The sequence below is a fragment of the Taeniopygia guttata genome, chromosome 5, assembly GCF_048771995.1.
Source record: "Taeniopygia guttata chromosome 5, bTaeGut7.mat, whole genome shotgun sequence".
Taxonomy (NCBI): Eukaryota; Metazoa; Chordata; class Aves; order Passeriformes; family Estrildidae; genus Taeniopygia; species Taeniopygia guttata.
In genome coordinates this window covers 54,353,964-54,379,626 of record NC_133030.1, presented here as the reverse complement: position 1 = coordinate 54,379,626, position 25,663 = coordinate 54,353,964, and the positions used below count along the sequence as shown (strand labels likewise).

General features: G+C 43.3%; 1 protein-coding gene across 2 annotated transcripts in view; it reads right to left on the bottom strand.

The window, feature by feature from the left end:
- The window catches only part of RCOR1 (REST corepressor 1), an 81,995-nt gene that overhangs the window by 11,800 nt on the left and 44,532 nt on the right, over positions 1–25,663 (bottom strand). For both annotated transcript variants that reach the window (XM_030275022.4, XM_030275024.4), the window contains 4 exons: positions 11,608–11,660; positions 7,523–7,684; positions 4,843–4,961; positions 1,416–1,494 (listed from right to left, as the gene is read on the bottom strand). In XM_030275022.4, coding sequence (XP_030130882.1) covers positions 1,416–1,494; positions 4,843–4,961; positions 7,523–7,684; positions 11,608–11,660 — 413 coding nt within the window. The remainder of the gene's footprint in view (positions 1–1,415; positions 1,495–4,842; positions 4,962–7,522; positions 7,685–11,607; positions 11,661–25,663) is intronic.

Sequence of the window (25,663 nt, the reverse complement as noted above, 5' to 3'; positions counted from 1 at the left end):
GAAGGAAGAAATAATAAAGGAGGTTGAAGGGAGTTCTTTTACAGATGCAAGCTTCTGAAGAGCTTCCAGAAAAATCCAAACTTTAAATTCATTAAAATAATGGAAAATGAGACAATAGTATTATTTACAAAACCCTATAGAAGTGCAGTACACAGCTGTAACTTAGCCAAGTGAGAACCCTTCCTGTCTGGGTGTTGCTGAGGCTTCTGAGAACTCAGTTTCTTGTAAGGATTAATACAAATGGCTTCATGTCCACGCTGCCCCTAGGAAGACATCAAGGGTGCTGGTTCCTTCAGTGGAAACAACAGCAAAACTTTCCTGGAAAGTCTAGAGAGCACCCTCACATGGGTGAAGAGCAGATGGGAATGTTGTGATTTTTCAGTTATTTCCATTCAAAATTATTTGTTGGAGGAAATAATCTCACTGAGAGTGACTGACAAAACCATTACTCTGGGACTTTTTTTTTTGACTGCATGGGATCATGTTTTTAAATACTTATAGTGGGTTTTCCCTAAATATAACCTTTAAAAAAATTAATAAATTAAATAGAATGACTGCGAGACATAGCCTGGGAGAGAAATCAGGCTAGAAGAAATCAGGAAAGAGAATTAACTTCAAGGAAAGAAGGTCTTAAGCATCTTCCTGTAACTGAAACATACAACCCACACTGCTGCTGAACAAGGTGTTTTTATTTAGTAATAGGTAACCTGCAGGTTATACACAGGGAGATGAAGTATATGATTTCCTATAGGGCATTGCAGGCTGGGTTTTCATAACTGTTGTATTTGTGTAGCTATTTTCATCCAGAACTCTATGCCCACAGAAAATGAAGTACTTAAAGTGAGACACAAGTAATACATTTTGAGCTGACATAGCAACAGGTTAAGGTCACCCTGCCAGACAAAAGTAACTAGTCACAAAAACTTTCCACCAATACAACTGCAATCCTGGTGCTAGTGAAGTGACAAGTATTGCTGGGGATTTAGGGTACCTCAGAGTCTAACATTTATATAACCACACTTCTGTTGGTCTACCTAGGACAAAAGGATGGATTCCCTCTCCACCAAGCCATCTCCATAGGGGGATGTGCTTCTACTCCATCTCCATACAGGTAGGTTGATTTAAACCACTGAGGGTGGTTTAAACTAACAGAGCCAAAGAGAAGATAAAACAGACTGGAAACAATCACATAGTACATTATCATGGGATGGTGAAGTGTTAAATTTTCCCAGCTCTATCCATAACAACTTCTTTATCTATACTTGCCTTGATCTGTGAATAATTCTGAAGACAATCCTTTTCTTGTATGACAACTAGACAAAGTACTAAAGAAAATTAGATACTGCCAGCTTCTACACAAAGTAGCTAGTAAATAAACACTTTCATTTGCACAGGAGTAAGAAACACAATCATACCTCCTTTTTGCTCTCCTTGTTTTGTTCAACTTCAATGTCAATAGGGTTATTTCCATTTGCTTCCTCCATTTCATCCTCACTGGAAGACAAAAGCAAACAGTACTGTATTAGTTTGTGAGGCTCTCTTTTTCTATAAACAGCATGCTCAAACAAAAGCATGAATGCCACAGCAAGCCCAAAAGCTTCCCTTAGTTTTATTCCCAGAATGTGGGTTTTTTGGGGGGTTGGTGTTGATTTTATTTGGTTTTGGTTTAAGTCAATAAATTCTTAATTCTGAGGATAGTGCATACAAGAACACTTCTCAGCAGTGTACTTAGGCAAAATAAATCTACACAAATGAAGGCAAGAAACATGAAATTAATTCCACGACTTATCTTTCAAAGAACATGGGACATCAAGCAGTTTTACTTTAGGCAAACTGAGACAGAAAAAGACTTAAAAATATAGCAAGTTGCTAAAACACAGGTTTCATACAACTCCTTAATATTTAACAAAACAGAGATGCACAAGATGAGCTCCCTCAAGAACAAGCACAAAAAATGCTTGGTTTTTTGTATTTTTTTTTTCTATGACAGCCTCACATTCTATTCGCCCCTGGAAAAGAAAAAGACGTTATCAGTTACAGAGTAATAACAGGCACGAAATTGAGGCAATATTGAAAGCAACCTTGGCACACCTGTCCAGTCTGGCTTAGGTGAAATTTTAATCAGACATTAAATCAAATATGTTTTCATAATTTATAATTTTTGTACTATACACAACCAAAGTCAATTGCATTATCCATTTGAAATGATGCCCAGAAACAGAAGAAATAAGCTAATGTATTCAAAGTATTTTTATTAATCAGAAAAATAAACCTATTTTGTCCTATCAAACTTGACAGCCTGTGCTGAGGAGCATCAGCTGGTGCAGAAATGTGACAGCTCCAGGGCCGGGCAGGGCTGTGCTCACAGGGAGCAGGAACCAGAGCTTGGCTGTGGCATCAGCACTCACGTGGCCACGTCCCTGCTGCATTCTAAGGAGGAATGGGCTGCCATCCTTCTCCACAAGAGCAGTCACTGTACAAGCCACTTCTGCTCCCCCAAGCCAGCGGCTCACCAGCTGATTCACAAGACATTTAGTCTGGGTAATGATGATTCCAGGGAATCCATTCCCAAGCATCCCTTCCCAGAGCTGCACACACAAGGTCCCTCACATACAGCTAAGAACAGGTGCTGAAAACCTGGTCCCAAATGCACTGAACTGTGTTAGTGGCAATCTGAGGGGTTGGGGAATTCCTCTGCCTAGACACAAAAGGGATATAGAGGTATTTGAGTGAGGTACCTGAGACTGCCTCTTCTCTTAACCCCATCTCCAAAAGAACTTGTGTTCTCATCTAGGTTCAGATTTCAGCCTTTTCACAACAGTCTCTGGTGTGCTGACAGGTTGCTCTTGTATTCTAGCAAGCGCCCTAGACATGAGCTAAATTAAAGCCCACCCCCTCTTTCCTGCAGTTGTAAACACTGACTGCCATAACCAAAGAACACTTCTGAAGTTCTGCCAACACCGAATGGCACATTACAGCCTGAAAATCCAGGCACCCCAAACTCACCCAGGGTGGATTCCACACCCTGCATGGGTGCACTGACAAATCCTTTGAGGGTGCAGGGGTTTGACTACTTTACATAATGGAGGGGAAGAACAGAAATCAAACATCAACCTGATGCTTAGCTTCCTGCAGATGTAAATCAAGTTAAGCACTTCCAATCCAGCTGCCTTCCTCAAAGGTTACAAAATGACAGCACACAGCAGCCCATACAGCTCTTTCCCATTCACCAGATGGTGTGAGGGGCTGCTTTTCCTAGCAAACAGGCATAGGTACTGAGAGGTGTATTTCTAAATTCCAGTAATTTCATTTGTGAGCACAGAACAAAAAGGGAGCTGACTACTAAAAGACCTTAAACTACATGGTACAAGACAAACACATACTCCATATAAAAGATTTCCCCACTCCCCCAATAACTTAGTAGGAATTCTGAAAAACTAAACAAACAAAAAGCCCCAACAACCAGGATGGGAAGCAGAAAAATAGACAGTCTTTGCAGAGAAGAGAAAAGAACAGAATGGAAAAAGAGACTCAGGTCAAAGAAAGCTAACCAAATGCTGGGCAAGTTGGCTGTCAGTATTCTCCCTGGCCCTGCCTGTTAAGCAAGTATTGCTGACCTAACGGAGAGATGGGAGAGGTTGAGTGACTCATTGGTGTAGCACAGCTCAACCCTAGAAACACATTTCTTCCCCCTTCCCAAACAAGACTTGCTCACATGCAGTGGAGCCAGCAAACAGCCAACTGGGAAATGCAACAACCCCTCTGAGGGGAAAGGCATTTGCAGAATTTTGCCCAATTACGTCAGAAGTCTTCCAAAAGCAGGCACACTTCAAGTCTGGTTTGTGAAGACATTAATTGCATTTTAAAGCAGGATTAGAAGGCACCTGCATCAAGCAGATGGAGTTGCTGCTGTTCAGAGCGGTTGTTTTTGCCACAGTCACCTGAAACCTCTGCATTTCTGAGGCTCTTTCAGCTTCAGAACTAGGCGAAGTCACCAAGTGACAGTAACTGATCAAATACTTACAACTGCTGACCTACCTTCAAGGGCTTGCATGGGTATCCAGGAGGGCGAGCTTGCAGAAAAGGCATGACTCAAGCTCATTTGCTAAAGCTCAGTAGTTAATGACCTCCTGAACACCACCAGCCTCACCCAAATGCCAAAGCACCCAGCACTCCCTGGATCAGCTCAGCCAGAGGGCTCATCCTAAGTTCCCCTGTGCTACCCTCTTCTCAGTCACTCAAAATCAGAGTCTTGACTTCATCTTTCTCAGAAAACAGAGCTTGGCCTGACAGCCTTTTCTTGGTCACAGTTTTCTAAGATGCAGGAAAGGAAGAGTCTTGTGTGTGTACAGGCACAGGCTGACAGGAGTCCTGCACTGGAGCCTGTTTCCTGTAGCAGGTGCACATTCTCACTCTGCTGAGCATCACGTGGAGGAAATAAAGGCAGATTTCAGCTCTTTCGTTAATTCCTTTTACTGTCCTGCTTATCAGCTTTTCTGTCTCTGCTGACAGCAGTGCCAATCAGATTGCAAACAGCTTTCATTTCAATTTCCCAGCCCTCAAGTGGTATCAGAGAAAAAGTTCTAGAATGGTGGGACTTAACCAGTGCACTGGAGGGCAATCAGGAATTGCAGTGTCAAAAAGGCAACACAGCTGCCAACTGCCTTTTGGCTTTGAGCAAAGCAAAACATAGCAGGCAAGAAGGGTGGGGAAAGGTGTGGTACCAGGAAATGTTTTGGGGAAAATCCTGCATCTGGTTTCTTACAAGCTAACAGGAATTTCTAGGACAGACTAAAGAAAATCAGTGTGTGCAATACACAGCCTTTCTGCTTGCAAACCTACCTTTCCTCACGTTCCCTTTTTTGTTTTCGAGCATGACGGTCCATCACACTAGTTTTAGTCCTTGTCTTCTTCCAGGAGTAGTAAAATTTCACCAGGCTGGCTATTGATTTGTCAGGAAGCTGTAAATTAAACATGTATCCTTTTATATTTTTATATGTAAAGTATCCCCAAAAGTTCACATACAATTGGTCTGGTTTTCCAAGGAACATCTGACCTCTTTACAACTGGATTCTCCCACAGGCTCAAGCAAGGCAGCTCTGCAACCTTTCCAAAAATGATCTATAGGGGAGCGTTTCAGGTTAGTGCCTACTATTTAGGACATTAAGATGTCTAAAGAGCATCTCAACAAGCTTCCACTCACCAGTCAAGCAGCTGGTTCCCTCCAGAATGGGGGAACGCAGCAAGAGCAAATCTGAAATGAGGCCTCGAAACTGAGGTAACAGTTTTAAAGCCAGAACAGACCTAAAAGCCAATACAGATACATGTAAAAAATCACAGAAACTGCTGAATTGCAAACATCCCAAGCATATCTTTGATGTTTGGTTAAACAGGTTTATTCACACCATTCACATGACAAAGTCTATTTAAAGGTCTCAGCAAATGATATATTCAAAAGGTGGAACATTACTCTATGGTGAACTGAGGGTACAGGAAAACACAATTTATATTTTCTTTCAGCCATTACCCTGAAGCTAGGAAAGAAAAGTCTGCCTCCAAAAAGCATAAAACGACATTAAGATTAAATCTGTACTTTTGAGGCGCTTTACATGGATGCTCTTACACAGGAATTTCAAAAGGTGAAAGTCCAGTCTTTTCTGATGAATAAAACATGTTTTACTCAAGTGTCTGATTCAGTTTGGAGGGCAGAGCAAGTGGGGAGGAAAACAAAACTCTGAGCAAGAGCCAGATCTCTTTCACTCAAACACTGCAGTTTAAGTCTTCACCTGAGACAAGCCTGCTTTTCAAACTGCAGACTGACTTCAGGTTCTATTACCAGATCACACCAGCACTCGCACTCTGGCCACAGCTGCACACAGGCAGATATCCACCTAGCAAAGCACAGGTGCTATGTCAATGTTGTGCTGCCAACAGCCATGCAACAGGCTGGTGTTCTGAAATTTTTCTAAAAAGAGTTCCACCGAACAAACTCAGGGACAAGGCTGTTCATGACAAACATCCACTTGGCTATAAACCTGTACTAGGAGTGCCAAAATATAAGAACCAGCTCCGATAAATGATCGAACTTGCCTTTCATTCTCTGGTTTTGGAGATTTCTCCTCTCAGTTCCAATCTGCAGGGGTGCTAATGGGGCAGCATGTATAAACTAACAACTAACATGCTCCTGAGCCATTGATTCCTGTCCCCTGCTAAACACAAAGCTTAATGCCATTTAATTCCTTTCATGTAGAATCACTTTCTTGGGAGTAACAGTAAAAAAATATCATTACCTAGGGAGCAGTGCATGAGCTTGGCATCCCTGTATTGGAATGCACTTCACTCAGGGACAGAGAGCCATGCTTCTGCACATAAACCAAATTGAGAATTTCTTGCTTTGGCAGTTACCCAACCAACAGGACAGGCTTTATGTTCTCTTTTCTCCCCAGGACATTCCCCTGCCCTATTTTCCCTCCTATATAAGAACAAAAGAATACACTAGTTTCACTCTTCAAAAGTTTCATCATCTGACCCAAGGGATGGGAGAGCCTAGGACTCCAAGAACATTTGGAAACGAATGTCAGTGAAAGACAAGGAACATCAAGGAAGACATGATGAAAACAAGCCTCTTTTTGCCACCCTTTTGAAAAGGGATCGTCATCCTTGGAAGGCAAGTCACCTTTCGCTTTTCAGTGGGATCAGCAATACAGACCTGTGTCACATGTGCTTTAAACAGGCTGAATAGACTGCAACAGCCTAGGCTCACTTCAAAAAGTCACAGACAGTGGAATTGGGCCCTGCTGGAACACTCAAGAAGCTACTTTACTGAAGGAGAGCAAAGAACAAAGTCTAGTTCCCACTCAGGTGATGAACCACTTGAAGATACTCTCACAATACAATTAATAAAAATTTTTACAACCCATCCTCTCCCTCTTTCAAAATAAACTGCACACTCCCTAGCACTTCCATTTCAGGCAGAAATCTATCGCTGAAGTTTTCAATCATACATTTAAAGCAGTATCATTACCAACCTAAAGCAAAGGACTGAAGCTACCAAGGATGTGTAAGCCTCCTTCACAGCACCCACTGACAGTCCCAAATCACATTAAGCACAGACTTCATCATTCAATAAAATTAATTCCTAAAAATCAGACTGTAAGAAAGGAAATCAACTTTGCACAGAGATGGTCTTTACTGCATATGTGTGGGCATATGTGTACAGACCATGACTGAACTCTAGCTGAGACAAACACTACCACAGCACACAGGGGACTGAAAACTATGATTTCCAACCAAAAATAAAAATCACAGAGTTATAGCTTATCCTGAACCAGTAAAGCACTTCAGGAAAACACTTCCACAGAGACTCTGGGAATAATATTGTTTCTTTCTATTCATGGTAGCATTTTCCCTCTAACATCCCTTTTGGCCTGTTCTCTCTCAAGAGCATTAGACATGCATTCAGCACAAACAGCACTGAAGGCAATAGTCTGTTCTGCTTTTCCACTCCTGCGATACCACTTACCATCTGCTGGATCCTGTGAAAGGTTTTCCCATGGAAACTGAAGGCCTGTTCAAACAAGACCTTGTCTTCCACTGTCCACTCATCTGGGAATGGAGTAAAGTTTGGCAGATCTGCCAAAGACTTCTCGATGTTGTGCTTGTGCCAAAACAGCATCCCAAGAGCCTAGAAACAACACAGACACCAAGGTGACAATTGTAATCAAAAGAAGCATTACTGGAAAATGGAGAGCTAAAACGTTTTTCTCAGGCAACACATTAGACATAATTTTAATTCTCAGCTACATCAGATGCTTTTCTGAGTGAAAGAAACCTGGAATCTGACCCCCAGCTGGGCTGTGAAGACCAGCCCAAAGTTCATCAAAACCACACAGGTCATCACATAATAAAAAAATAGCAACAGAAAGATGGGGGAAAAAACTTAAGAAATTACTTTAGCTTTACTGATCATGGTATGCACAGAAAAGCTGAGCAAAGGCTTGCAAAGTATACCTAAAAAAGATTGGACAAAAGGCAGCTTCTTTCCAGTGCTGGACTCCATTTCCTGGCAATTAGAATGATGGTTCCATTGACTGGGGGTTTTTATAATTGCTTACGGGGTTCTTTCTGAGGGGGAACGGGAAAAGGGAAGAGAATGAAACAAGAACTGGAAGAAGGAAAGACCGAGAACACGCATCACCTTGACCTGCTGCTAAAAAGTCCCTGGCCCAAAGGAGGAATAAGTCTCACACATTCTGAGGGATGCTGTTTTGTTCCCTTGAGAGAGACCTCATTTTGCTGTTGCAGTCTCTGGTTCTCAGTTCCAAAGACAAAGTGCCTTTCCTGCACATCACCACCTGCAAACCATTCCCCTTCTGCTGTCTCCAAGAAACTCATGCACAGCCCCCCCTCTCCCAGGGGTCCACAGCCCCTGTGTGTTATGACAGCACTACCTCTGGTATGCCAGGAACCACTGCAAGTCATTTTAGGAAGGTCTGACTCTGCAGAGCTAAAAAACAGCCTTTCACAACCGCTGTGAAGTGAAAACAATCCCCAACATGCTGAGTAAAACGTAAGAGTAACCCATTCATCATATGCAAACTCAGCTCAGTTTCACAGCCATAGTTACCCTCATCTAATAGTTTCACCCTGGCTGCCCAGCGTTACAAAATCCCTCCAAAATTGGGGTTTCCCCATTATGCTTTGCTATGCAAAAAAGTAGTTCCTTAATGAGATCTCATGCCCCTGAGATTCTGCAGAAAGCATGCATATAAATCTTAGTCTTATCCAAGATCTTGGTTCTTGGTTCTCAGTGCTGCCCGGACACCGTCTCCTCCCTTCTGCCATCATGCAGAACAAGTAGCAATCTCAGTTGTAGCACAGTCACTCCAGATGTCACAGAAGCCACACAGCCATTCTGGCAAGGATTGGTCAAGGATGAGTCAATGAAACTATTTTGCAGTCATGAAGGATTGAGTTCTCTTTGCCCTGACAAGTTTCAAATATGAGATCGACCTGACATCCCTATGAGGAAGCAAGGGATAAATGAGTGAGACATTTTGGGAGGGCAGGGTAGCATTAAATAGCACTGAGGTGTTAGTGAGGACCGAGGGAAGAGCTGCTTATATAAAGCAAGAGGTAAACAAAAATAATTTCCTTATAGGCTTGTTTAAAGAGGAGATCAGTATTCATCTTCCATCTGTGCTGCCCTGGAAGAACTCTGCACTCATACACAGGTGAGCACAGGCCTTCCCAGGCTCCTTTGTCCCACGGTGTCTGACAAAGGCTGGCAGGAAAGCTCAGGTCACAGTCAGACTTACTCTGGTGCTTCTAAGTCTGTGATCACTGCAGCGCAGCACAACCACCCACAGCTGTAGTGCCTGCCCTGCCAGAGCTCACTGGCCTGTGGGGAGCCTGCCCTGGAGCTAGCCAGGCTGCAGGGACTCCCACCAGCACAGTCCTCAGCCTCCAGCCACGATCCAACAGCAGCAGAGCCAACAACGGGGCACTGAGCCATGGGCAAGGGGAGTGAAAGGACAGGGATGGGAGCTGGGCTGGCACAGATCGGGCAGAGAAGCACCCTGCCAGCAGCTCCCACCCCCTTCAGCAGACTGGCACATCTCAGCCTTTAAAAGGATGTTTTGGGCAGTGGGCAGAGGTGGAAAAAAGGCAATCTCTGTATGATGACTGTTAGCCAAGGCACCCGGACAGAGGAGCGAAGCGACCAGCTGTCAAGGCAGAGGGATGCCTTGTCCAGCAAAGCCCAGAGACAGTGACCAATTGCTAAAGTGAGCTTTTACTGGCTTCCAGGGAGTCTGTATCAGCTTGTCCAGTTACCCAGCCAACAGCAACTCTGATGTACCTGCTGAAGACAGAGTTTCCCTTGGTGACACAAATAATCACCCTGATTTGAAAGCCTTGATACTTGTCCCTGTAATACAAAATGAATGTGTGCCTTCCAGAGCAACACAAGCTAGATCTTCTCCAGTTATTTCCTGAAAATGCCTAGCACAGCTCTCTAAGAAATCCCAAAGGACATGGGAAACATGTTTAACTCCAGAGTATTATGAGCGAGTGCTACAGAAGGAAAGGGAAAATTTTTAGGAGCAGGGACACTTTTACAAGCTGCTCAGCCACTCTATACTCAGATGTGGCAAGTCATGCAACTTCTGTACACAGAGGGGGAGAGAAAAATGGAGAAAGACTCAAATGAATGAGTGGGAAGTCTCTATTTTCAACATTAAAATTAATGCAAATCTCTGTTAGCTAAATTTAAGTTTTTTAAACCAAAAGAATTCAGTGTTTTTTTAAAAAAATCACAAGCTTCATTTTCATCAGTCTACTTTCCAGTATCAGTCTTTACTTTCCAAACAACACTTCTCCACTAAAATAATGAAACCCATTTCTACTATTCCAAGACCATCTCCCTTGGAAAATGTTATCCACAATAACCAACAGTAGGGTATACCAATATCAGCTGAAGAGTGTTACCATCTTTATTTTCATTTTAAGTTCAGAGCCTTTTGATGCCTTCATGTTCGTTTTATTGTTGTTTTCTGCTCTTAGAAATTACAATTATCAAGCCTGATCATTCTTGATTTTGCCGGAAATTTTGCTGGCTATCTCAACTTCAGTGTTCTTTTTGAGCATGAGTATCAACCACTGAAAGTCTGACTCAAGGATGACAACAGAATCATTTACGCAGAAGCTCTTTCCCATCCCAACCATTTGTTTCTATGCTCACAGCCTCTGTCTGAACGATTTCATAAACTTTCATGTTGTTGTACTTGTAGAGACAGTATGTGATTTGCCAATATGCTAAGTCATGAGATTCCTTGCCTTCCCTTTCCAAGCAAGTATGAGTGCATGAGGAAACTCCACAGAATTCAGAAAAGTTTCCAGGCACATATCTACTCATCTCCCCAGCAAGTTTTGAAATCATTGTCAGTTAACACAGGAAAGATTAGTACACAATCCTAGACCACAGAGAATAAAGGAGAGGTTTGCTCCTCAGACAAGGATTTCTATCCCCAGATTACAGGCAGTGGCTAAGGGTCAGTGGCCACTGGCAAAGTTATCCCCTGTTTACTGCACTGACAGCCAATGTGCTCATCTGTGAAATGCAAAATGATTTGCAGCACAGTTTTAAGGTAAATAACTGTGTATCAGTTTGCCTCAGAGAAGCACATGATGGTTCAATAGCTCATTAATAACTGGCAAGACATCCATGAAGCAGAGACTGAGCAGTCAGCTGAAAACTGCAGTGCAATCAGGCAGCTGTCCAAAGATAAGCCAATCTTTTTAACATTGTCTAGGGGTTCTAAAAGTGCTCAAGAAGCAGCCACCAGAGGAAGCATAATACTCATGGCCAGACTTCATTAGAAATTATAATGGTTTTGTTTTTCTTCTTTTGACTCTTGATGTAAAACCAGGGGTAAACTCTGTATCCACAGAGTACAGGCTACTATTAGGAACAGTCAGTTTTGGGACAAGGAGTAGAGGAGAAAACATTGAAGTTACAGAAAGAAAGAAGCAGCTTTAGTCACTTGAAGTCATGTTTGAATAGTTGCTGAAGAATATTTTAAAATAAAGTATTCAAAGGTTTGTTACCTGCTCCATATTGTATCCATGCTTCTCCTTAGCAATGGCAATATATTCATCCACTGAAAAACAAAGAGAAGGTGTTAAGTGCATTTCACATCATGATCTCATCTCCCCTTCCCTTTCCCAGTCTAAAATCCAGATCTGCAGCTCTGACTCCAGACCTCCACAGAGAACTCTCGTGAACAGCTCCTGTTTCCAACAATTCAGGACCAGAAGGAAAGGCAAGAAAAACAAGCCACCAGACAAACTAGCTATTTTCCTTAACAAGCCCAAATGGACCATGATATCCAGTCTGGTTCTAGTACTTCTGAAACACAGCCTACAGTATTTCAGAACTTGTTCATCAAAACTGTAGACATGACTGTGTCAGCTGCTCTTTGGGGTATGTGTTCATTTTGTGGTGGGTTTTTTTATTGGTTGGTGGTGATTTTTTAATAGCCCCAAAGTAGTTGTTTTCTTAAGGAAAAACATCCCCAGACACAATCCATACCTTCCAATACTGCCAGAATCCTAGTGTTGCACGACCACTGCAGGTACCTTGGCAAATTTTTCAATTCTTAGGTCTCAGCAGTTTTTATCTTGGACCAAACCCCCACACCCTTGTATCATTATGACCCATGAGTTTTAATCTTTACAATGTGAACTGAGAAGTTATATTTTGTATAGATGGGACTAAACCCAAATGTCTTTCACTCAGAGTAACCAAGCCACATTATGTCCAACAGCACCCATTTGAGATGAATGGATCAAAGTTAGCAGCAGTGGTGGTGTTGTGAAGTCTGTGTCCTTCTGTCTGATTATTATTAACCACACTGTAATGATAGTAACACCCTTGAAAACAACAAAAAATATCTAAAAGGTGAGACTCCTGCTTCAGCTAGAGGAGTGAAGATGCCAGAAGCACTGGTTGCCTATACAATTCCCAACATCTTAGCAGTACCCTCACTTAAAACTGATAGACACACAGCAGAAGAGCAGAAGTCTTCATCCTTATACAAAATTTAGACTTCACAATGACTCATGTAGCAATGAACTCAAAAATCATTCCCCATTCTTTTTCTACAGATACCCAGGAGGAATGAAAGCAAGTTACAGTGCTGAGCACGAGACTCATGGAGAGCATGCACAGCAAGGAAATGGTTCTGTGCACTCTGCAGCTAAGGAAGCCACATTTCCCACAGTCTGGACTCATTACAAACTTCAGCTCTCAAATGTGCTTCTTGCCTATTTTCTACCTTTTTAAACACTCTTATGGAGTAGCACAGTATTCTTTAAAGCTTTTCCATCAAGCTGGGACAGTCCTCAATTATTCCTTCAGCTTATTAAACTAAGCTATAAGCTCAAAAGGTACTGGGAAAACAGAAAGGATAAATCAGAAAACACACAGCAGGAGAGCACCAGCCTCTTATTTTCAACTTGTCATTAATCATAAGAATTTAGATCTAGGTACTTAAAGTAGACATCCCATCTTTAGACTAGCCAATATGACATGTGACAGAAATCACAGATCTTCACCTGAAAAGGAAAAGTACAAAAACTTTGTGTTAATTTTCACAAAAAGGTGTTGAGAAAGAGGGACTTGTTAAGTGCCCTGCAAAAGTACATCAGAATATCAATACAGCCATGCATTGTGGCAGGAGAAGAGCATGTTATAAACACAGTACCAGTTCCACATTAGCAAGAACATTCCATGAGGTTCTTGTCCTTCCAAGCTCCCACCCGTACACCATGGCAATTCCTAACAGGCTGACAAACCTGTTCATTGCTCCACATTCTAGATCCATTCAGTAGAAGTTTTATTAGCCTGCTGGAAAAAGGTCTAGCCATAACCATTCATTCGCACTGCTACAACACAAACACATCTGTCTTTCTAAGTCAACAAATTATTTCTAAGAACCATGTTGAACTGGGATGAAAACCATCCCTTCCTGCAAACAACATTTTCTTGCACAATGGAAACATAATAAAATAGCTGCAAAGCCAGTGGAGGTGCTTGGGACAATGACCAACTTCCCAGGCTGAATTTGCTGCATTGCCTAATAGACCATCCTGAGGGTTACCAATGCCTAGTATGAGCCCTATAAAATCAGCTTCACCAGGGGAAAAAAAAAATTAAAAAAAAAAAAAAACAACGCAAAAACGCCAAAAAAACCCCAACAACTTGCAAAACCACATCACAAGCAGAGAACATGATCCAGAAGAGACATACAGGGTAAACAGGGGCAGAGAAGGGAACTGCCCAAATACACACCATCTCGTCCCTCCACATGCCCACTGGGGCAGGGAACATGCAGGATGGGGGCAGAACACCAACTGCAGGTGCTTCCAGAGTTACAAAACCACATCAAGAACAAAGGCTGCCAGGAAACCCTACATGCAGCATTTCCCTGTAGTTCAGCTAAATGCTCTCTGCTTCCTTAAAAAACAGGTATTGCACATGCAGTGTTATATATTTTGTCTAAAGAGGACATGAAGGAAGAAGGAGGGAAAGGAACTGAATTCTCTCAAGTCCAAGGCTGGATTAAGCTCCTGAATGCTAAGTACTACTGCATCAACTACCTTGCTTTCACTGTGGAAAGATCTACAGCTCCTCATTTTACTTCAGCACCTTATCCTTTAATATATACAGAGAAGAGATGAGGTCATTTTCCTTTCCAGCTTATTATTTTTCTTATGCTTGATGTTGTTAAGTAATGAAAATACACTTGCTCCTCAAAAAATCATTACAGCATTTTCTCTCCTAACTAAGCAAGAGTATTAGCAAGGTCCTCACATATCAATCGGATTTCTCTTCAAACAAGGCAATACACCACTGATCCAAACAGTAGATTATCAGTGACTAGACATCAGGAAAGTAAGCTTTCAGGAAAAGATGATTTACTGTCACGGTAGGTTCTGTGATGCCTCCAATCTCATTGTTACAGTGAAAGAAGAGAAAAGAAGAGTAAGTAAAAGGCAATAAGGCAGTAAACTGACCATGAGCACACAGCAGTAGTACTCCTAAACACTAAAAGAGCATTTGTGGGTGAGGGACAGACAAGGAGTACATCACCGTGCTCTCCTCTTGGCTTGTTTCCTGCCTGCTTACTGCCAATCTAGCTCCTCCTGCTTGTCATTTCTTGGCTAATTGTGAGCTTACTCACTTTGATGCTTGCACCCGAGAGGAATGACAGTCCCTTGAGCAATCCTTCCGATTGCTCTTTCTTTACCTTCCCCCTCCATATGAAATAAGCAAGGAAGAGCATGGCACCAGCTTAGTCACAGGATCCCTTTAGTCTCCCATACCAGCAGAGCCTGGAATTGCCACAAGCTCAATGCTTTACATGCCATACCAGATAAAGAAGTGTCCTCTTCCACCTCTGCCTCCCCTCCACACCTCTAGCAAGCACAGGGCAGCGGGCACGTGAAATTCTGCTCGCCGTGTTTCAGTGGCATTCAGTCCCGCTCGGTGTGCAACCCAGCAATCTGTTTAGACATCACAGTTCAGAGCCAGAGGAGCCTGGGGAGAGCCCTGCTTACACCAGAAGACACAGCTTGCCAGCACAGCTCCAAGCTGCTTTTCAGAAGAGAACAAGCAAGAGCAGCAGAGCAATCCCAGCCTATTTCACACAGCATAAAATACACCATGAAGCACTTCTCCTACCAGCACAACTTTTCCCCAAACAGGGTAAAGGTATCCTCACCTCCCATCCAACTCATTTCCCTATGCCAGAAAAATATTTCAACACAGACCAGGCCAAAAATACAATGACACTTGAATAGAGACACTTGAATAGAGACAGTTGTGTGACACAGGAGATGCATTGCTTCTGTGAAGGCTCTTGTTGCTACTAGAAACCAGATGGGGGGAGGGACAGAGAAAAGAACCATAAAATGTATTTCTTCACCTACTTGGCTACATTTCTTCTCTTATGTGCATTTTAGTTGTGCTGGGATGAGCAGGATCACTCTGCCCACCCCACACCCAAAATGGAGGGAGCATTGGCCCAAAGAGCCCCTTCCTGAAGCCAGTCATGCTCAGGAAGGCAGGAGTAGCACAAAAGGCAGGGATGCAAAGGGAACAGAGCCTCACATACACATTGTCACCAGCAAAGAGGGGCACAGAGTGCTCAGATGCTAAAAGACGTCTCCTGAATAAGAGATGACTGAAGGACCCTGGGTGTAGCACTAAGGCAGCCAAAGAAGTACGGGAAATGAAAGGGAGCGACAACGGGAGCACATAAAGATGCTTCCACCCCCTGCCCTCTGCAGAGGGGAGTTTCACCAAAACTGTGCCCTTAACCCCCTGAATTTTGTGTTCTTGTTCCCAGCCAGCTTTCTCATAAAGACTTGCCTTTTCCTAACCCACCTTCCTGCAAAAATTCCTCACCAGAGGCAAAAGAAAGGGGACCCTCTCAGCTGACAGCGGGAAGGAGGAATAAGAGCAAACAACTGCATTGCTGATTTTCAGTCCCACATCCTTGAGCAGTGAATTGAAACGTAAAACATGAGCATTTATTTCAGGAGGGCGGGAGAACTGTGAAAAGATAAATGCCTGAAAAGAATGACTCCCCTCATCACCATTTGATCACATTACGACCTGAGTGGGTCCTTCTGGAGAATTTCTCCCCCCTACCCAAATTGCTTGTCAATGACCCCACAAGGATCAGATTGTGTTCAGCAGATTCAGTGACCCCAAGCCAAGTTTGCAGCATAAGTGAGTGTGCTAATGCCTATAGAAAGCGACAGGAATGCAGAGGTAGAGCTGTTGCTGCAACCTCAGCTCACCCCTATTACTAGGGTACTGCAGGAGATCTGAACACTTTGCATATTACGTGATGCAATACCCTGACAGAACAGGGTGAAATGAGGACAAAAGCAGCATCCTTTGCAGCCTCAGTAATGTGCTTCACAGGGTTTGATCAATACTGGAACCTGCAAGGAATTCTGGATGTTGCTATACATCTTTCCCTCCTCTCCATCTCCCCTGAGAACAGGGAAAAAAAAATGAAAGAAAAAAAAACAGAGTCAAGACCCAAAATAAATCAATACTATATAACGAAAATAAGGACGTGTAGACACGTGAAACTTTTCCAAATTCCAAAACACAATTATGATGGTACGCAAACAACCGAGCACAGTTTTCGCCTCGCCTATACAAACGAGCAGCTGCATTGCTGTCCCGCTGCCCTGGCGGCACCGGTGGAACACTCCTGCCACCTCGTGGTCCCAGCTCGGGAGAGAAAGCTGCCAAAAGCACACGGGTCTGCTCAATTGTCTCCCTAAAGTTAGATGCAACTAGAAGCAAGGGAAGCAGGCAAAAGATCCTGAACAAAATCACTTAAATGAAGCTAAATCCCACTGATCTTAGAGGTTGTTCTAACCTTAATTATTCTATGTTTCTATTCAAAAGGTTCTTATGCCTTGGAAAAGCTATTTTCTCTTCTTGGTAAGATGTGATGTAACAGGCAGGAGAAGAGAGGAAGACAGAGCACAGAAGTGTTTTGTGTCCTGTGCTGACCCACCTGGGCAGGCACACAGCCTCCTTTAACACTGTTTCTAGAACAGAGAGTGCTAGTTAACACAGACACAAAGGCTACTTAAAAACCTCTTCATGCAGCTGAAGGCACAAGGGGATTTGGGCTTCAACTCCACTGCATCTGCAGCAGGTGAGGATAAAGTCTGGATGCAATTGCAAGGCAAACTTACTCCATGCCTGGAGAAGCTTACCTGAATAGAACCAAGAGAAAATATGTTGCAGCAGGGCACAGTAACTTGAGTAATGGGACTCCACAGTACCTATCAACCTCCCACCACTTAACCCCCTGTTGCTCAGATTTTACTTGTAAATCTTCTCTTGTCCATGCACCAAGGACCACAGGGTGCCACTGCATTAGAAGTCTCCTATGGCAGCAGGACCAAACTAAGCACCCCTATCCTCCGTCCACCTCTTCCCACTTGTGAGCATATGCACCTGCCTGGAATCCCAGGGAACCAGACTGGCAAACTGTGCCACCCAAAAGCTCTTTCCCAGCACATCAGGTTCCTCACCCAAGCATGCAGTTGAGGCATACAAGCACTGAGTGGTGGCTAACAGTATGGAGATGCTCTGACCTCCCAGGAGGGTCAGTCCTGGACCATCCTGTCACCAGCCCTACCCACACAGGCTGTCCCTTTGTCCTGTACCAGCTCTGCAGCCACTCAAGGCACTGACCACCACCAAAGCTGAAAGCTATTCACAGAAGTTTTATACAGTTGTGTAGCATATAAAAATCCCTTCTGGGGAGGTTGCTCAAGCCTGAGAAGAGATGAGCCCTCCCAATTTCAGCAAGGAATGACACTGGCTCGAGCCAAAAGTGCGACTCACTCCCTGCCCCAGCACAGCACAGTGGCAAGGATGAGCAAGCAGGTAAGAACAGGTCTATGTAAACTTGCACTGGTGAGGGAAAAGTTGTTCATAGAACCACACCTGGAGCACAGAAACTGCAGCCTGAGAGAGCACAAACCAAAGAATAAAATGGAGTGCCTCACTGGTGGGAGATTAATCCCTTTAAAAACACTAATACCTACTGACAGTTTTCTTTGTCACACAAAGGCAATCAGTCCCCAAGCAGTGCACACTAATAAACTAAAAAGAAACACTGTATTTCCTACCTCCTTTTTATTATTTTTAATACTTCTCTTTGTATGGTTTGCACCTAAGGACAAGTTCAAAGCTGAAACCTCAGTGATGGTTAAAGATACCACTCATCTGCCTTTAGAGTTTGCTACACCAGCTAGAAACCTGCAGTACAGACACTGTGCACTGACCAATTAGCATAATTTTCGTGGCTTGCCAAAACTATATTAAACTCTTTGCCACGAAAGGCCTTTTGTTAGTACCCATGTAACTTTTAAAGCCTTTGCCAACGGGTGCTCCTTCCTGAAGTTGCACCCTCTGCTGACACCATCATAGCATGAAAAGTCTCAACAGACTGCATGTACACAGGGCAGTGTGTTAATGAGGACTGCCAGAAGGAAAGCCAGATGGGTGATGCCCTCTGCTGCTGCTGTACTCCTTCAGAAATGCCACGGTAAGGACATCCACAGAGGATCCTCTGGGAAGAAAGACTGCTCCTTATACATCCATCACATTCGACCTACAGCCAGAAATTTGCTCTGCCATAGCAAATTAGTTAGCTTTAGCATAGTTTGCCATAGCAAACTGAAGACCACTTTACTGGAAGGATGGCACAGGTTTAAATACCTATGGAGCCCTGGGTACCATGAACCCAGGTGCTGCCAGATGTGCTAGAGAAAAGGATGAGAGAGATCTGACAGGGCATTAACACAGAGGAAATACTGTCTTTGGGACCTAGCACAGAACAGGAAGAAACAAATGAGATAACCATGGGACCTAAACTGTGACCATATGAAATCTGAGCATGGCTATCATTTAGCACTGTAAGCCTGATCCTAAATCAGACTCAGACACTGGACTGTATTAAATGTAATTATCAGCAATTGATATTGGGTTTAAAGCCCATGTAAGAACAGAAACCCAGCACACATTAGCTTCTGGCAGGGAGAAAACATTCATTCCCATGTATGACCTTCCAAGACAGAAAGAGAAGTTACAGATAGGATAAATGCATACAGAAAACACCTAAACAACAAAGTGGGTTTATGGCAGAATAGCTCTTTGCATTATTCAGTAGAGTGCTCTCAATTCAGTCCGAGAAGCCCTAAAGCCAGATTTATTCTGCTGTTAAACTTTGGCTTGAGTCACTCTACTGGGAGGTTACAGCCTAGGATTATACACTTGAAATACAGGCAGCAACACACCCAAGAAACTCAAGTAGCAACTTGAGCATTATCAACACAGTTATGACAAGAGGTAGATTATTAAAAAAAATAATAATCATATTGTTCAGCGCAGGGGATTCTAACTTGGGTTAGAAGAAAATCCTTTGCACAGATTTTTGTGAAGAAATTATGCTGATTCCTTGAGAATGCCTGATCCAGTGAATGCTTTCCAAAAGTCAGGTTACTAGCAATCCAATAGAAGGCTTCAGTACCCTGCCTAGGAACATTCTCAGCTCTTCATCCACATCATGCTTTATACACTGAAATTCTTGCTCTGCAAAACAGTCAGCAGGAATGCTATAAAGTTTCATTGAGTAACCTGCTGCCAACCAGCTTCAGAAGCCACCAAGGAATATCCAGGCTGAAAACACTCTAAAGAGGGTAAAACCTTCCACATGGTCCATTTTCCAACCTCAAAGAGATTTTGAAAGCTCCTAAAAACCTGAACTATTATATTCTCTGCTGTTGTAGGAATGCAGACTAATGAAAACCCTGTATCAGAACCAGGCTTCCTAAACAGCATGTGTAACTCCACTTCCCCACAACACAGGGTCTTTGTGCAGCATGAGGGAACATGCACAAGGGGTATGCAGGAGCAGAATAGCCATCAGGTTAAATTACAGCTCATTATTATTGTTACTGATAATAAGGCCTGTGAAAGAAAGGAGAAGCCACGCTGACTCCCTTTATATCGGACACAAAAGCAAAAGAAATGATCAATTTGTCCCCTGGCTACCTCCTTGAGGGATGCCACTTGGGCAGAAAGGAAGCATCAGGCAAGCCAGCAGTCAGCAAGGGAAGGAGACAAGTCTGGATCACACAGATGCTGCCCTCAGCAGAATGTGGATCACCCCACCACAGACAGGTCAGCCTTTGGGAGACACTAACATTCAGTGCATCTATTCCTGTACCTATCTGCTTCCTATAGGCTTAGAAGCAGAAGAGGTGCAAAGCTGTCTGACCTCTCTAAGAAGTCCATGCAGAAATCCAGTAAGGTTCCACAACCAGATCTTGAATGATATCATCCTTACAGTAGCCTCTAAACCAAAGCAGTAGTGTTGACAGATATTCAGGTATTAAAATACTTCCAAATTAAGTCAATTTAGAAAAAAATCAAGTTACAGATTCATACAGCACATGCTGAAATTTGGATTACATACAGGCTCTCAGCCATCAAGGCTGACCATAAGACACTCTGTAGAAAAGCCTATGATAAATCAATGTTACTAAACAGACGCTGGAATATCGGTGGTGGGTTACCATAGTTTTAGTCAGGAGTTAGAAACCCAGTCCTTACTGAGAAGCTATTATGTATATATATATATATTACCACTAATTCTTGCAGTGTTAGAAAATTCCCTATAACCCTACCACAATTTGAACCTGCACAAGAAGCACATGAACAGGGAAGTAACTTAAGGTAGAGTGCAAAAGTAAGAGTACAGGAAAATTAAATAGTAGGAGTGGTTCCTAATTAGAGCAAATGATGCCACAGCAAACACATAATGACGATGGAATCTCTGGCACACGTCCTGGAGAAAGCCAAGCTGCTCTGCCTCCTGCACTAGCAGGTCTGTAAAGGTCACACTTGGCAACATGAACTCATCACAGCAAGCTGTTAGGGCTATGACCTCCTCAAGCATTCCTCCATGAAGACATCTCCCACAAGAGCTCCTCCCTGCCTGGGCACAGCTTCTATCACATACCTATAAAAATGTATTTGCTGACTAACTTTGCTCTAAGGAAAACAATTTTAAAAAAAACCATAGAAAGTTACCCTCAGCTCTGCCTGTGACCCTTCCAATGTTTTGCTCACAGCTACCCTAAGAGACCAGAAAAAGCAACCCAGTCCTCTGAAATGCCCCAAGCCTGGCATTCCCAGCAAGACCGGAACATGCTCAGCCTGTGCCAGGGCTGGGCCAAGCAGCGTGCAGCAGCTGCAGCCTCCTCGTTCTCGTCACACTGGTCCTACAACTCGCACAGCGCCCATCAGGCTGGCTAAGGCTGCTCCCAAACGAATTGCAGATCAAGGCTCACTGCCAGGTGACTCCTAACACAGCTATCATCACGCCATTACATCCACGCCATCTTGCCTCTAAACTTCTCTTGGGGAAAAAGCTTCTTCCAAGTGCCAGCACCGGCTCAATCCCACAGCAGCGGCTGCTGGCATTTGCAAAGTGGGTCAGCTTGACACGTTCAGAGAGGCCTGGATCACACTGCAGTGAAAAGGAGGAACTAACAGGTGGCAGGAGAGAACAAGGCACATGAAGAAAACTGGCGACTATCTCCCCCTCCCAGCACAGCAGCAAAAACTCCTCCAGGAAAACACAGCTACCTTAGATAAGACATCCTTTTCCTGGACAGTCTCCAACACATTCTCTCCTTCAGTTTTTTTTTTTGTTTTGTTTGTGGGCTTTGGGGAAAAAAAAAATCAAACAACAAACCAAACCACAACACCACAATTCAGTGTTTGTTACATTTGTTACAAACCATCCAAATATGCACCCTAGTTCTCTAAAACTAAATTGCTTTCCTGACTCCACTACTGTGAAAGCGTTAAAAAATAATCTTAATTTAAATATGCATTCAGGATGCAGATATGTCAAACTGAAGCAGTAATGATGAAAGAACTGCTCTGAGATTTCCACACAGAGCTGCAACAGCAACTAGCACAGCAGATGACAAACAAAGGGGAAACTGCAGCTAAGTTAGAGGCAATTTCAGGGATACACCCATAGCCTCTTAGTGCTGGTTATCTTCTTTTTGCTATTCATAATAATGCAACTATAAGCATCAAAAGTTGCCTTAGTTAAAACTAAAAATTGTATTACTTCACCTTCGTCTTTTGAGCATTTTCTGAAGTGCAGTGACTGCAGCTGCTAGGAAAAGTGGCCATGACATTTATATTATTTCTATTTTATATTATTTCTACAGCTAAATTGAAGCAGAACCTTAAATTAAACACTAATTCTTTCACTTCTGAATTCATGGAGATGCATTCTTCAGCTACTGTATTTACATCCAAGCTTCACAGCTGCCAGGTTCACTGCATAATATGGAATTTGGATTAGGGATAAACATAAACCCAATTCTGCTTTTACATTAATCCTTTTTGCTGTCACTGGGACAGACAACAAACTGATATTTCTAGGTAAGGAGCATACACAAACAACACAAACAGCACAAACCTAAATTTGAATTTTTTTGTCATCTTTACTTGAGCAACAAAAGGTCAGCATGTACCTTCAGGAGACAATCACAACTTCTGAAGTCCACCCCTTAGAGACCTAGCAGCTCTTTTTGCAGTACTCATACTTTTACTACTACCAAAAAAAAAAAAAAAAGGAAACCAACACCACAACAAGTAAAAGCTTGGATAGCAACAAGCAGAAAAATCCCAAATAGGAGAAGCACAATATATATGCATCTTCTTTCACAACCTCCCACAGCACTCAGCCAACTACAAAAAATCCCCAAGTATAACCTCAGCTAAGAGTTCAACAATACTTTTCTCTCTCTGATGGCAAAACCTAAGCAGTTCCTACTCTCCCATCCCTGGCCAAGGTGGCTGCACTTTTACTGAGCAGCAACACAACCTTTTGTGGAGTCACAAATCAGGTCACGATAGAGGATGGAAGGGAGAGTGGATTCAAAAGAAAACCATTTCAACTGTTTCAAGGACCCTGATTAGGTCATAAGGGAGAGGAGAGACTTAAAAACAGCTTTTCTGATACATAGAAGACTATATCCTCTGCCTCACTACTGCTGCCTGAGGAAGGATGCCTGTGTGGTGGGGAGGACGTGGCTCTCAAATATCCCTGAAGCAATATACCCCTCCATTTTAAATGCATCCTGTAAATAGGGGCTTTGTTTTCCAAAAGGGAGATTTTAAGATCAGCACTTTCCCCAGTCTACACTCTCCCATTTGTGGTTTTCTGCTCATATTTATTTATTGCTAGGGCACTCTACACCCCATGGAAAATGAGAGCTAATGATAACAGTGATGGAGTCACACATTCACAGAATTCACAGGACAAAATAAGTAAGCCAAGGGGGAAAGACTATGTCCAAATATAAGCTCTTCTTAAAACAGCTGTGGCTTAGATACACACTGAAAACAGAGACCAACCACAAATATCATGATCAGACACATGCAGTAATCCTTAGAACACATTCTCATGTTCTTTAGTAATTTTAAATTAGAGAATAGACAAAATAGACTCAGCATTCAAAATTGCTCAGCATTCACTTTGGAAGAAAAACTAGAGTAATCCAGAGTCCATTTTATGCAAAGATTAGCCCTTGAACTAAAGCTAGAGACAGACTCTGGGCACTTAAACCTGCAACCTGCCCTCTGAAATTCTGGCATTCTCCATCACAACGGAGAAGAGCTACCAAAATTCACTTGCAACCTAAGAAGGCTGCTGACACCCTAAGGACCAGGGCACACTTAAAAATGTAGTTGGGACTTTTCAAATCTTGAATGCCAACTCACAACTTCTTAGGGCGGAGCACCACACGCTCCCAAACAGTTACCCAGCCTTTGACACAGTTAACTAAACCTTGCCCATCCAAACACCACAGGGTTAATATCTTTAGTAACCATAGCAACCAGAATTTCTTCCTCCATCAGAGCCTCAGCTGGCACATTAACTGCCTTCCCAGCATCAGGTTTTGCAGCACATTTAGGGACTGCTCCCTTTCCCCCCAGCCACAGGGTGTGGCCAGGCACATTAGGAGGATGATGGAGCACTCAGCGGTTTCACCTAATTCTGGCATTTCTCTGTCTCCATGTCTCCTGGGTCTTTCTGTTTCCCCTCCACAGAGGGAAGGATGTCTGAATTCCCACCATGTGCACCAAGGCAGGCATAAGGTAAAGCAGGGAGCCAGCTGCAGCCTCAAAACAGGAGATGCCACAGGACAACATAGGAAGGGACTGGTGAATGCTAAAGTTGGCAATGCCAGTCAGCCATCAGGTCAAACAGAACCAGCATTGTAAAACCAGAAAATCCAGCTGCCATCCATGATCCAGTGTCCCACAGGTATTAGGAACAGTGTTTGCCTGCTCAGTGACACCCCATAAACTGTAAATCCACTGGAGATATCCACAAAGATATCAGTGAGAAAACAAAACACTCCCATCTAGCAGCACACATATTCTGTCAAGAAGAGAGATGAAAAATTAGTTTCAAAGCAGAGCTTATCCCTAGCAAAACAATACATCTTTTTTTCCTGTAGTTCACCTCTGAACTGCAGATGCACAAAAGCAATAATCACATCCTACCCTCTCGCCTGGTGCCCACGCCTCACTCCTGGGCAGCTGCTGCATGCCAACACTTGCTCATTTCTAAACCAACCCAAAGTCATTTTTTTGGTTCCACTCACTGGCGTGCTTGGCACAGAGAGAGACACTGCTGTTTTATTAATAGCTTCATGCTGGCCCAGCTCGATCCTGTGCAGGGTTTCCACAGCATCGTTACAATGCATTTTTCACTATTTCCCCTCCTCCTTCACCACGTGCCACTCCAAGAGAGCAGATGCCTGTCTTCCTGAGGAGCTGTTTCTGCTCCTCAATGTCACCTTGCTCAAGGCATCATTCTTCCTCCTGTGTCCTTCCCCACCCTCTGTGACAGTCCCAGCACAGCCAGAACAGCTGCCCTCCATGGCACCAAGTCCACAGAGTCTCTCAGGAGTTCTCACTGCAAGAACAAGCTCCTTGTGAGAGGTGTGACCCAGCCACACAGCACAGGGTATTTGGAGCAGAACTAGAAGGGGAGCAGTTACTTAAGTCCAATGTTCAGTTACTGCATAGTGACATTTCTTTCTTTCGTCTTCAAAAGAGAAAGGACAAACTTCTAGTTTTGGGTTAACTGTGTGACTACTATAGTGGCACTGCTATGCAAGTGACCCTTCAAAGACAGAAGTCTGGCAGTAGATATGGACCATGCTGGCAGCATTCAACTTTGGTATTAATATGGGCAATGCAGTAAGTGGTTTGTACCCAGGATTAATGGTTAACAAGGCAGAGGATAAAAAAAAATCAGCAATATGCCAACAAATACTTTTGCTTTCATGTTCTCTAATACATCCATCACTTCATGACATCCAGGTAAAAGGTTTCTTCAGTATGATTAAAACATTTCTTCAGCACACAGGGTGCATGGGACCCAAACAAGCTTTTAACTAATTGTGTGATCCTGGAGCATCAGGTAGGCAGACATCCACCAGGTCTCAGCTG